Source organism: Atta cephalotes (assembly GCF_000143395.1).
Source record: "Atta cephalotes unplaced genomic scaffold scaffold00030, whole genome shotgun sequence".
NCBI classification, from domain to species: domain Eukaryota; kingdom Metazoa; phylum Arthropoda; class Insecta; order Hymenoptera; family Formicidae; genus Atta; species Atta cephalotes.
Genome location: NW_012130094.1, coordinates 2,344,551 through 2,359,775, shown reverse-complemented (window position 1 = coordinate 2,359,775; position 15,225 = coordinate 2,344,551). Strand labels below are relative to the sequence as shown.

The 15,225-nt window shown below is 29.0% G+C and overlaps 1 protein-coding gene across 1 annotated transcript in view; it reads left to right on the top strand.

Annotated features, from left to right (window-relative positions):
- LOC105620882 (neuronal acetylcholine receptor subunit alpha-7) overlaps positions 1-15,225 on the top strand; it is a 271,050-nt gene that overhangs the window by 76,229 nt on the left and 179,596 nt on the right. Inside the window, exons 2-3 of the mRNA XM_012202359.1 lie at positions 470-609; positions 11,887-11,931. Of these exons, the coding sequence (XP_012057749.1) occupies positions 470-609; positions 11,887-11,931 (185 nt within the window). The remainder of the gene's footprint in view (positions 1-469; positions 610-11,886; positions 11,932-15,225) is intronic.

Sequence of the window (15,225 nt, the reverse complement as noted above, 5' to 3'; positions counted from 1 at the left end):
TATATATATATATATATATAGAGTTAAAATAGATTTGTGTTTTAATCCGATTAAATTTATAATATATAGAAGGTTAATATATAGAGTGTTATCAATTATTGATTGCGATCCTAATATGTTTGTTGAAACCGAGAGGAAAATTGCATGCAGCTTTTATCAGTATTAAAATCTGCGTAAATAATTGTTTTTTGATGCGAATTGCTGAGTATTTGAGAACAAAAAAAACAGCGAAAAACTAGGAAAATGTTCCCAGAATTGTTTATTCTGCTCACGTAACAGAAATAATTAAATTGCCTTCTATCATATACCTTTTGCGACAGAAAAAGACTGTTGTTGACGAAGTGAGAATCTTTCTCTCATATCTATTCATAAATATGCTTTGATAAGGGTCGTGATTATTTGCGGCTTACCCTCCGGAATAACGTACGAAGCTTGATTGACATTCGATTTTTCTCGTTCTTTATCGCAGAAAGCCTTTGCGGGCGTCACGAGAAACGCTTACTGAATCATCTGCTGGCAAATTACAACACCTTGGAGCGACCGGTCGCGAATGAAAGCGAACCACTGGAGGTGAGGTTTGGCATCACTCTGCAGCAAATCATCGACGTGGTAAGTTATCATAAACAATTCCTTTGTCGCATATTTTAAGTGGCCCTTATATTATTTATACAATATTTATTGATGCTCTCTTTAATGGAATCCTAAATTGAAGAATGAACTTTGACATTGTTGTTGTACTGACACATAGACTTTATAACACATACGATTACAATACGTACGATTTACGAAATATCGACAGATTGCTACATATTACATCAATGTTGTAACATGTAATTTTCACGCAATCTTTTTTCTTATACTCAAGCTTTTAGGTTTATTTCTGAAAAAGTATATTTTTTTTGTGTGATCCGAGTACAACTTTGTACGTATGAAATAAAACTTTATTTGAAATATATATTGAAATATATATTTATATGAAATATATATTACAAATTGATGTCAGAAATTGATTGCAAGACTAATTTTCTAATTTTTATTCATATAAAATCATATTCAATCCGGGCTGTGTTATCTATATTTTTAATTCTGGAGAATTTTTTTTACATCTGTTAAAGTAATATTATACATAAAAATGATATAAAAATTATTATGCGTTCGATCGATAAAACAGACGACTTTAGGATCCTCTTAAACAATTCGAAACAATCTCAATATAATCTCCAAACGATATTATCCAGACAATTAATATTGTATAATAATATTGACTAGGAGTCGCTTTAGATATATTATACACAAAACACACACATATCTTAGAACACATTTACTTTAATATCATTATTGAAATCGTTATATCGATTATTTTAGTACATCATGATTAAAGTCAAAATACACATTTGATTAGTTGAATATGTAATATTGCTAACATTGATAGCACATAACAACATATAAAATGTTGGAACATATTTATAGATATATAGATACAAGTATTTAAATTGAAATCTTTTTATACCTATCTATTTAGATAGTACTATAGGTACGATATGTAATTTCTGCTAGAGTACCTAAGTACTTAGATACTTTTGGAAATATCTAGATAATTAAATATCTTTAGCGATTAAACTTAATTTACTTTTGGAAGTATAATATCTAGATATTTAAGTACTTTGGTGGAATTGCATATCATACCTAAGTACGGAGATCTCAATTTAGGTAATTGTACTTATGTATCTAAGTATGTTTCAACACTGCATATAAAGTTGGTTATATTAGCCATAGTTGCTTATCGTAAGCATAGTGAAGATTAGATCCACGAATTCGCGGATGTCAAATCTTAAAGATGAATATCCACTATGAAGCAACTATTCTGCAATCTCCGTGTGAACTCTCGAGATAAGAAGCGCCAAGATTAGCCGCGCAAGTTTTTGCACGTCAAAATATCGGGCTTATCTAAATGAGAGTATAGTTAAGCGAGGACGAATGAGGTAAGATTGCATTACGTTCTCCATCTTCGCACTCCTCTCACCGTGGTTATTTATTTTTTTTCCAGCAGCGTATACAACATATACTATGTACGTACTGTCTATATACGCAGTATATAATGCAACGTTACGTTATATATATAACGCTACGTTCTTAAGAAAAGATCTGAAAACGCATTCGTGATAAAATACGCTGACAAAACAAAAAAGAATTCAGTGTACAGCCGTTAATTTTGTATTAAAAAAAAATTTTGTTCTATGAAATGTTACGTAAGAAGCTCACTGAATTTTTTCACGAATTATTCATGAATTCCGAAAAAAAAACAAATGAAATTGTAATTCAATTTTACATGAAAACTAAAAATTATTACGTGCACATTCTCATTCGGGATATATTGTATTATAGACGAGAAACAATTCGAGTTGAAATGTTTCGATTTGGATGAGAAGCACGTCGGATGTCAATTCTTGGCAAGAAAAGAATACATATATTTTCTGTGTGTACGGCAAAATATTAATAAATCCTATCTAAATAACTTTCCGTTCGTAGCAATCATACATATTAAATTTTCATCGATTGCGGCATCGTATATATCTTTTTCGTATCTTGATATTTTCTGATGCATGCATCTTATATCGACCAAGCTTGAAATTGGAAGCGTATTGAATGATTCCCGTAGACCAGTTGAAAAATAAGTCGATAAGAATCGTTCTAGTTGTGAGCATTATCATGATTCGTATATAAATAACATACCGATTGATTAATATTTGATGAATATAACGAATGGACAACATCCAAACGTGCATTAAGAATTTACGATGCGGGAGTTTTTTCCCCGATCCCCGATTACAATTATAAATGGACTGGGAGAAAGTATGTCGAGATACTTGCAATCCACTTCGGTTCCACCAACCTGACGGGAATAATATATAGCTGGGATTAAAGAAACCGATTGGAGGTGTTTCCTCTCAAAACATCCTTATGGTCAGAGTTAACGGCCGAGGGAATATATCCGTCACGCTGAGCCTCTTTATACCACAGGTTTCTGATATACGTTTCACTTGCAACGAAGACTGTAAGATTTTACAACGTTTTATGTACATCCTTCTCAAATGCTTCGCCTTCATTTTGAATAATAAAGTTTATTTAGATATTTTTCTTACTATTTATCTCAATATGTCTTAATATGAATATAAATGTAAGATTGACGCGACTTAATTATAAAAAGTACAATACATATTGTTTACAGCAAACACGAGCCGCGCACATGTCGTGCATGTCGTCGGAGCATTTCTTTTATTTATTCACAAAGGATATGATTATCCGAATAACATGAGCCTTTATCTTTCTTATTCGGTTTCATGCCATCATTATTATTATTATTCTCATTGTTAGAGTTATATTCCGCCATAGCTTTTCCTTTAGAAGTTCATACAATCTGATATATTTTCTGTAAAAACAAAAGACCGCTATGTGTTCTGGACATTAAGAGCACAGACATTTCCAGAGCGAACTCTCTTTCTTCTCTCTAGTAGCAAAACATATTCCATTACAACCCCTGCTTGCCACCCTTACGTCGTCGTTTCGCTAAGTCGCATCACTCAACTCACTGTGCTTTTTGCTATTGCCCTTTTCAAAGTATCGTTGCCTTTGGAAACGAAGGCTGTATCTGTAGTTTTCTTATTTGGCGTGAGATGCAACAAGAAATCCGGCAACGTTAATGAATTAATTCATAAATCTTACAGTGCAAAATTTTTCTATTTCTTTCGAATAAAAGCCGTGAATTATTTTCTTTATATAGTTCATGCAATAATTAACATTATAATTCGTCATTTAATATTTTACAATTAAAATGTACATGATATTATTATTATTATTATTATTATTATTATTATTTTACAAATTTCACTGTTTATTTTTTAAATATTTATTTTTATATTCTACCTAATAAAAAATTTAGTAATATGTAAAATGTACTTTAAATATTTATTTCGTTATCACTCTTATCGATAAATAATTAAGTTAAAATAAATGTTAAACAAAAATATTAACGCAACTCTTAAAAATTATATTAAAAATATAAAAATAAAATAAATTTTGGTATTATTAAATAGCGATTACGTTATGTTTTAAAATTTGTGGGATTTAATCAGTTTGTGATGCAAATAAAGCCAGCATTGAATTAATCGTATTAAGAATATTAATATCTCTATGTTTAATTAATGCATTAATGTAATATTCACATAGGTACGTAAATAAAAATAAATCGAGCAATATTGTATACACAATTATTATGGGATAAGCGTCACGTTATTCATGATCGTGAAACATAAACAATACAGTTACGAGGCGAATTCCTTTGATGACTAATTAAGAAAATTGAAATCCATTGATATTTTATCTAACCTTAGATCATAGATAGGGACTAATAATTAGTATAGTTTCTATTAGAGAAAGAAACATACCTTTTAGCTATTTCTCTTTTTCATAGTATACTGGAAATGTATAATGTAATATGTTGTGCATATCTGTTAAGCACATTAAAATTATATCAAAATTAAAAATAACATGGTGATCATTAAAATTGTGTTGAAAATAAAGTATTATATTATTTTCTCCTTTTGACCGTTTTTGTGATTAAGGTCAGATATTTAAGACTCAATTTTACTCGAGTTATTATATAAACCAGTTTACAAGTATCAGCATGAACGCATTAACCATCGAAGGGAAAATATTTCTCATGGAATGCTTCTACAATATAGGATGCAAAAACTATACAGAAGTGTATCATAGATTCCATAATAAATATGGATCAAGCAAAAGAACACACAAGAGACACCTTGCGAAATTTCAAATTTTATGAAATTCTATATACACATATAGATTATGTAAATAGATAAATTTAGAAAATATTAGTTAGTGTGAAAAAACGGTATGAAATTATTATTTTTAGGGAACGTTTTTAATTACTTTTGTTATATTTCCAAAATAATTCAAGATATTAAAATATGTTTTGTAAAAATTTTATAATAAAGTTATCACTATTCACTTACATTAATAATATTTTTAAGTTTTTTATTTTGTAAAATTTTGAATGTCTTTCTTTCGGCGGTTAATGTGCTCATAAACTGGCTTGTACAAATGAAATTGATGAGTCTTAAATCCTGATACTAATCAGAAAAATGGTCATCTAAACGGAGGAAGAAAAATGTAACAGTTTATCTCTTTTGTTTTACTTACAACATACTCCTAATGGTTACTCTATATTGTGACAAAAATAGACGGAGACTTCTTTATGAAGGATATGAAGCTTTTCACACCAAGAATTCCTGTGAATATTGAATTTCACATCCAGAATTCCGGGTATTTAAAAAAAATACGTTAATTTTTGACAAATTTAAAAAATTTTGAGTAATTTAACAAAAAACAGTATCTGGCTAGGGTATATATGTAGAACATATGTCGCACATACAACAAAAGAGATAAAATATTTGTGTTATTTTGAAATTATTCCCCTCTCCTTGTTTGGATGAGGTATTCTATACCTAAAAAAAATCAGAAGTGTCCGTTTCTTCTAATAAAACACGAAATAAATTTTTTTTAAACATAAAATGCAGATAATTAAAAAAAGTATGTAAATAAAATTTCATAAAATTGTAGGAAGAGATAACCTTGGCAAAATATGTCCAATGTATAGTATATGTTAAGCATGCGCAAAACATATTTCCGCACTCTTCTGAAGAGAGAAATACAGACAGTTTTATTTATATTGCCAGTCTATACTCTGAAGTTTATGATCAGCTGCATTTATATGAATTCTTACGAATTCGAATTTATACAAATGACAGCTAATCAATTACATTTATAATAAATAGATATGCACTGCAAATCTGCACTGATTTCAAAAGAGCAATGATATATAACCCTTAAATTAAATAACATTTTGTTATTTTTAACTTTCATGCATATATATTAAAATGTAAATCAATTCATTTCAATGAAGTGTTTCAAAGCAAATAATGTTTTAACGTAAATAAGTATTAATGTATGCACTTAGTAAATGATAAACTAAATTTGAATCAAATTTAATATATTTTTTTTAGTTAAATTATTTAACTCCATTTGTTTTATTTAAGTTAACAATATATTGAGTAGGAACATTGGCGACCTATAGAAATGATTAAAAATAACTCAATTGGATATAATTTGACATTATAAATTTAACAGTGTGCGCGTCCCTATAGAAAAGTACGCTGTAAAGTGAGAAGGAAGGAAGAGGATTTATGTTTGTCTTTTTAGCATCTCATTGGTAATTTTGTCTTCTGCTAAAATTAAATTACCGATGAAACGCTAGCAAGATAAACAAAATAAATGCTTTTATGTAGATTATCTCTTTATAGCGAACGCATATTTTTTTATGCGATAACACTTAGTTTATCATGTCGATATGACTAACGAAAAAAATCGATAGTATAGCTTTATTTAAAAAATATCGCTGAATTCTATATACTTGTATGTGTTCCTATGTATGTGTTTAATATAAATCCGGCATCTTGATTAATGCAAAAGAATTCAGAAAAGTTCTCAATGAAGAACAAGCTACTAATAAAATTTTGTCTTTGATTTCTTTAATTTGTATGCAAATGATCTACCTAAAAGTCTGTATATTAATTTTAATTGAAAATGAATTTGACATAATTTAATCTTAATTGAATTTATCCTTTATTAAAATGGCACTTCACGTAATTTAATAAATATTGAAGTACCAACCAAAAAAGTTCTTCATTAATATATTAAATTTAAACTTTCATTTGATGTTAGAATTGGAAAGCGAAATTTTTCATAAAAGCGGAGACCCTTTAATTGGTCACATAAGTAGAAAAGTTTATAATGGTAGAAACTTAATTCCATATGTTGGATAAATCAGAAAACGTGATGGCGAAATAAGATCAACAGAACTTTCGACATTCGCAGAAGTCATAAGATGAAACTAAGCACGTTTTTGCGTTGAAGAGCATGAAACAATACTATTATTTACGCGAAAAATATTAACTCTTGAAACTGTTTTATTATTGCATTATATAAATACGATATTTTATGATAGTTTATGATAATTACTATAAATGTTATATCGCGCAGGTTTTTTCGCGTCTTCGACAATACATTGAAATATAATATCGCAAACAATGGCTACACTTTTCTTAATTTCGTTTCCAAGTTCTTCAGCGTACTATAAATTTTTTATGTTTAATGGTAGGTCATAAACATTTGGTCGCGCTTAGTCGCGGTTTTTTTATTCTCTCTCTTCTCATGGCCGATATGACGTCGAGTCGCACTACTTTGGTTTGATTCACTTCTGCTGCAATTGAATGAGATGTAATCGAGAGACACATCTCCTAGTCTCACAGAAGGAGATATTTTCATTGTATTTTCAGTTCTCTTACTGTTTTTCTATTTATTGCCAAAATATAATATATTATTTATTATGAAATTTATAAATTGTACACTTTATAAATAAAAATAGTGAAAAATAATATCGAAGCATAGTCCAAATATTATGTGTTTTCGTGCTTTCTTCTTTAAAATGCGAGAAAATGTAAAATAACAGAATATATAGCGATTGTAAATTATTAGTGACAGGTTCAAGGTTTTGCTTATGTAATGCAACACATATGCAACTTGTGCATTATACGGTCAAAATACACGCGTCGTCGAACTTTTTGCATCGCACGACACATTCGATCGATTAATCATAGTGTATATTGCAGGAACTCCTGTTCCGAAACGGTCTCGCATTTCTACTTGACGAATGTTTATGTACTTTGTCAGCGCCTGATGACGTTAATTATCTTGATTAATCACTCTTTTAATGTAATCTTTAATTAAGATTTCTTGCTTCTCTCTGTGAATAAATCGTGTAACGGTACACAGAGGTAAGTATTTATTTAAACGGCTTGAACGGCTTCTTTCATGAACGATCTTCGTACAGTAAAATTGATAAAAATTCAATCCGTAATATATTTCATTCATAGAGAAACGAAAGAAATGCAGTATTCATTGTTAGCTATCATTGTTAGTCGCGAAATAAAACTCTTGGACTTTCATCGATCAGAAATCGCACATTTTGTGTATCTCCGCAAATTCTATCGAATAATGTCGACGTCACGGAGAATCCGTATGCCAATTTCGCATCATTTTAGACGGCAAAGCGAGCTGTAAAATTCGCACTTTTTATTCATTCTGCTTGCCGGATTTCGTTTTGAGCTGAACTCAGCGCGTGTGATAGATTGTTATATCATGTCGACAGTTGTAACACAAAATATGTTACATATAAAACATCCAACTGAGTAAAACACTGTCTGTTACGAAAAACTGAAGAATTTATAGACGTTCCGGAAAAATTATTTTTATCTGAAAATATTTATATTTCTTTCATTTTTATTCTAATCAAGGAAATTGGTTTTTATTTATTTATTTATTGTAACAAATCTATTTAAAACCAAGAAATATTTTGCAATAATTTTGTTAATATCAACTATGATCATCTCATGATTCACGATATAATTTATAATATCACTTGTAATTTCATTTGCTTTTAAAGTCGACTACGAGTGATGAACATTGCACTATACCGTAAATTTTTAGTCTTTGTCGCAAGGTGCAATTATGTTGCGCCAATGAGTCAGTCGTGACAAAACGCGTCCGTGTTACTCATACATAAAGAACGTTGACGTAGCGAAAGCGGAAGCGCGCCGCGAAAAGACGTGACTGCAAGAGAAATGTGTGAGTCGTACTACTGCTATCTTTGTCACACAAAATTCTCGTCATTAAGTTTCATACAATAAGAAAAAAAAATTTGACAAAAACCTGGAATCATTTTTTTTCGAGTTTATTTATTGTGCTTTTTCTAAAAGTTTATCTCATACAAGTTCTTTAGTCTCTTTCACGAATCACAACAATATAAACAAATCGAAAGTTATTAGTCACAAATTTAAATTTTTTTAGATTACAATTTTACATTTAATGCGAAATATAATTTTGTTGATGATAAAATCAAATTTTTGTTTCCTTACTGAAAACATGTATTTTTCAAATACAATTTTATAATGATACAAACTTGATTGAATATTATTTCGAATTAACGAGAAGATTGCAATTTAAATTTGCACCTTTTCGTATAATTCTCAATTCTTAACTTTTCAATTTAATTAATTTTTAAAATTAAATTTTGCAATATTTTCTACAATTACTCGAGTATATTGTAATATAAGCGATGAAGTACTTATATAAATTATTATATTAGTATAGTTAAATATGTTAGCCAAATATAGCAACAGATTTTGATTAAATTAACAAACAATATAAAGAACGCATCTGCACAACTTATAACCACATCTTATTATTTTTCGACGTCATACATTTTTTGCGAGAGAAGATTTTCAAATATTTACTGCTCTCTCATGCTCACTCTTTTCGATCTTCTCAAAAGATACTTACTAATTTATTCTCATTTTATATCGTACAGTAACGCGAAACGCGCCTGGAGAATTCAATTAATACGAGTGGCTATAGGAATATGGCGTTTGTTTGTCGGTGCCGAACGATGCCGAAAACACTATTTTGTTTTGTAAATTACTTCGATAACATAATGAGATGACAATTCTTTTCAACCGACTCAGTTAAAACCACCAGAGAGAAAATTTACAGCCAGCAATTCACCGTTATTGATTATCTTTTTCTAAGCAGAAATTCTTACAATTGGATCGCATTTTTCTGTCATTCCTTTTTCCTTTGTCCACGATCCTTCAGAGTTTTCTTAGTGCCGCATATTTTATATACAATCTGACCGGATAAAGCAATTGTAAGATTTCTCGCTGTAAAGAAACGTTCAGCGCGTACATTATAATCAAATATTTTCTGTTTAAAAATCTCTATTATAACAGCAATTTTATATAACTTATAGCTTCTAATTTTAATTTATGTCTTTGCTTAATGATGAATGAACTTTTAATTAAATTATACAACTATTCCTAATTATGTTTCATATCTATATTGCAACAATTCTGATCTAATTTGTTGTACTAAAATTTTATGTTAATACACAATATGAATATTCAAATAATATGATTTTGTTAGTGCTTTTTTACGTGAGCATAATACATGTTATCGAACGCGCACTAGTGAAATTAAATCACACGTTCAACTCATTTTGTGAATAAATATTTGCCATATGCATGTACTGTTTGCTCGCATCGAGTGCAACGTATGACTGAGTTTGTGCGTCAACGTGCGAATGGGATAGATAGGGTAAACTCGAATAAGATGGCCATAATTTTTTAAAATAAAAAAACATACTTTTATTTTCGCGATAAGTTCTTTACAGATTTTAAGACACTTCTAATTAAATTTGAGAGAGAATTATTATTAATTCAGATTGATTGTGTTTTGAAAATTCGAAACAAATCGGCACGCATATTTCTGAGACAAATTGATTTAAAATACATATACGGGATGTAACTAAAGTAAGGGCGTAATAAACTTCGAGGCCAAGCCCCCCTCCATACTAAATATGAAAAAAAATTCATATGAATGTATGTCCGCAAATTCACTGTTACTGAAATATAGCTCACAATGTTTATTAATATGAGAAAATAAAAAAGTAATATTTATTATTATTTAATATTATTTTATATATATTTAATAAGTAGAGCTTTTCGTATTTAATTGTGTGTGATGTGTTTATATAATGGTAATCTTGTTTCTAGTTTTATTGTTTGTTTTTGTTTATTTTTTAATAAATTTTGTTTATTTTTAAATTTGATGTATACATATAATTTCACTAAAGCTTAAAATAAAACAAATATTATTACCGAAATTAAAAAAAATAATTAATAGAAATTTAATATTATCAAAGTATAATATATATCAAGTATAATATATAGTATGCGTGTTGATTTTATTTAAATTTTAAGAAGTTGGCCACGATATATATATTTTTTTTATGTTAAAAATACGTGTAATATTTTGTAAAATGATAAATAAAAACTTATAATTCCATATATTAAATATATATATATATATATATATATATATATTATATATATATATTATTTATATATATATATAAATTATATTGCAATAACAACATAAAAAATTATTAAATTCTTGCAAACTAAGGAAACCAAACAAAGATTTCTATAATTTAAAAAAATAATGTGTGCGTGCGTGCGTGTGTGTATTTTGAATCGAGTAATATTTAAAGATATATATGTATACTGAGAAAAATTTATAATTAACAATTAGTAAGATTCTGATTACATCAATCAAAATTGCGATCATGATAATTGGACATCTGGTTATCTCGACTAGAATTATAGGTTTAACTATAAAATTCTAATTTGTCTATTTTCTATAAGAATTCCAATTAATGCAACCAGATTCTTTTTCTAATATATATATATACATACATACATACACTCATCGATTAGCTTTAATAGTATCATCATTGAATGATGCTATTAAATTTGTTGAACGTTTGTCTTAGAAATAATATTTTAATAAATAAGAAATTTATTAAATAAAAATCAAACGATACAACAAACATAATTATTAATACGTAGAGTTAGAAAAATAATGAAAATTGTGAAAAATTAATTGTACGTTCTCTAACAAAAATAAATAAATAAATTGTAAATTAATGAATAAATATTATATCTTAACAAAGAGAAATGTAATTATGTGCAACTTATTATCCTTATATTACTGAATCAAAAGTTATTAAGTTTAATATGAAAAAAATTCATGATATATAAAAAATGTTAAATTATATACGACACAACACTATACATGTATCGCGTAATTTTTGTAGTATTTGTATAAAATAACAATGTTTTGTATTTTTTGCAGGATGAAAAGAACCAAATACTTACGACCAACGCGTGGTTGAAACTGGTGAGTGCAATCAAATCTTTTTGTTTTTTCCTTGTTTAATTATTTCGTATAAGAAGAAATTGTTTATGTAATTTATTTCAAAATTTAAGACTCAAATATTTTTAAAATCCTTGAAAAAAGTTTTCATAAAAATTAGGCAACAAATATAGAACATAATGTTATTTATTTGCATGACATTTATTTTTTTGTAAAATTGTTTGTTTGAAATTCTTACTGAGTAAAAGCCTCTATGATAAAAGTTTGTATACTTGACAGAAGAGAAAAGTACTGTAATGGATGTTATCCATTACCAATGTTTACGGCTGGTGTGTTTGTACCTGTAACGATTGTTAGGTAAAATAAATATAAGAATTAATCTTAGTCGAAAACAAAGCAAGTTTCTAAGCTTTGGGAAAAGATACGTTTTCTCAATTAAGCAACTACATATACAATATGAATATATTGTTACGTAAACGATAAATAATAGGGTTATGTGCACAGATTCTTTTGTGCATCTTCTCGTAGCTTCATGTTACATTGGAGCAAATGACACATTGAAAATGCGTTTGCGGTAATTCTCTCGGCGAAATAGCCAGTTAACAGAAAATCAATAACTACACCGGTTACTTTTCCATCGCCTGCGGTCTTCCCATTTACGAGAATACGTTGTAATATCGCTGATAAAAAATACACTTGCCGTCGCAACATGCATGAGAGGGAAAGAATTTAAGTGGATATATCCGATTAGGCTCAATAATTATATTCTAAATGCAATTCGCATAAAATATAAAAAAATTACGAAATTTTTAAGAAATATTTAATTGAGTGATTTTGTCAGATATTTGCGCAGAAATGTTTTATTTCATTTATGAGTCAAATTGGTGACTTGTAAGTCAAATTGGAAGAATTTTATTGAAATTTTTTGTCGTGTTCGTACCTGCAGTTGCATTTATCATTTTAAAGTTCTCAAATTAATGTTTTAAAGTTTAATTTTAATTCTAATATGTTAATATTAAAATAACGTATTTAATTTTTATACGGTTTTTTTATGCTTAATGTAAAATACAGAAAAATACGATAGTCAACGTTATTCATATTAATTACAAAAATGTGTAAGCGGAACAATCGTTATTAATATTTTAGGATTAAATTCATGACAGTTGGAGAATTGATTTCCGCGTGCTCGCATCACTTTTATGCATAAATAACTCGTATACGGCAGATCAATTTATAGATTCTTTCGCTATATTACCAATCGGATCGTATGAGTGAGCAATCAGTAGATCAGAAATTCGAGAATGCGGCTGCTATTGTCGTTTCGTCTTCTTATGCATCGACTGCTTCGTACGCGAGCATCCGCGTCAGACAATCGCTTCTTCTTTATCTTCCTAAAAAGGTGCGCCGTGTTTCCCTTGGGTGCAAAAAAAAAGGCAAAGACACAGCATGAGAGTAAGAATGTAAGAACAGGCGGGTTAAAGGAAGGTATGCAGAATAGATAAGGACACGATAGAGATGAGTTCAAGAAAATCGAGAAAGCAGAAAGATGCTCTCTGAAATCGAGATCCCCTCACTATTTTTTTCTTCCTTCGCTTTGTTCTTTTTCCTATACTTGTTTTTCTCAATGATGAAATGGAATATCGAAATGTTGTATCTTGTCTTAATATCATCTGATAATGGAATAAAATCAAAGGGGACTTTGAATTGTTGGCACACGTTTATGATACACATCATTTGAGTTTTCGGAAAACTAATTTGACGAACACTGACACGCGATATCTATAAACGTAGTCTAGCTATCTCTTTCTTTGGCTGCAGCATTTGATCGCACTGATGCCTCAAACCGCCTGCCTGCAAAGTAAATTATCTTTTATGCAGCTGGCGGACGATGATTAATTATTTACTCTGTTTGCGTTCTACGCCGGTCGCGAGATAATCCGGCTCGACTTTTTCATCGCGAACTTTTCGCAGTTTCGTTCATGGTTCCTGAAAATTCCTGAAAAAGCCGGGTACACATAACTGGCTAATTAATTTTGGATTTCATGATATCAACGGGGCGCTCCAATGTCTCCTCGTTGCTATAATTTTTATCTTGTTCGTATATCACGTAATGTCGATATTATCTTCTGAGTTTATAGCCACTTTATTATCTTTAAGGAATTGATTTTTGATGAAGAGAAATGTCTCTTTTTCTGCCTCTTGTGTGCTTCCACCTTTCATCTTCTTTTTTTCACTTCGTTTTCAATTTCTTTTCTTTCTTCTTCTAATCGTAGATTTTGATTGTATCTTTTTTATGACATTGTGCTTTTTGCTCTAATCTGCTGAACCAATCTGCTAGTAAAGAGTTGAAAAATCACAGATAGTTGTGAGGTTCTTCTCGGTAATATTAAGTTAAAAGAGAGAAAAGTGCTTAAAGGACGCTTCACTGTCAATCCATTAGCGCTGAAGTGTTAAATCCTAATTCTTTTAATTTTATAAATTTTTTATATATCTTTATATATGGAACAAATCCATTGATACTAATTCTAATTAAAATCTTAACTATTTTCATATGCGATATATATATATACTATTTATACTATTTATTATATATATATATACTATTTTATATATATATATATTACTTTTTTATATATATACTATTTATTATTTTCATATGCGATAATACTGGAGATGTATTCTGTAAAAAATAGACAGTACGAATTTCAAAATTGTTAAAGCTTAAATTGAAAAATTCATCCTTGTCTCATTATGTAAGACAGCAAGCTATTACTTATCACATAAACTGCCTTCAAGATAGTCAATCAAAACTTTCAAATTTACTAAGCAAAATGGAATTTTAAAGCAGTACTTGGTAGCAACCTCGTATATAGTTATAAGAGCACATATATTGTAACATATTTAATGGATGTGTTACGTTTCATAATAGAAAATAAAAATACGTCTCATAATAGAAAAATATTATTAGAATCGCGAAAAAACTATTTTATTTTATTAAAAATAATTGGAAAAACTATTCGAATGAAAAATGCATACTATTCGTTCCAATTTTTTTTTCTAATTCAATAATATGTTTCCACAAGAGTTACTTCTCTGTTGCTGTTGATGAATATATCTACATATAAAGCAATATTTTTTGTATATTAGGAAAATAACTGAAACACACACACACACACACACACACACACACACACACACACACACACACACACACACACACACACACACACACACACACACACACACACACACACACACACACACACACACACACACACACACACACACACACACACACACACACACACACACACACAC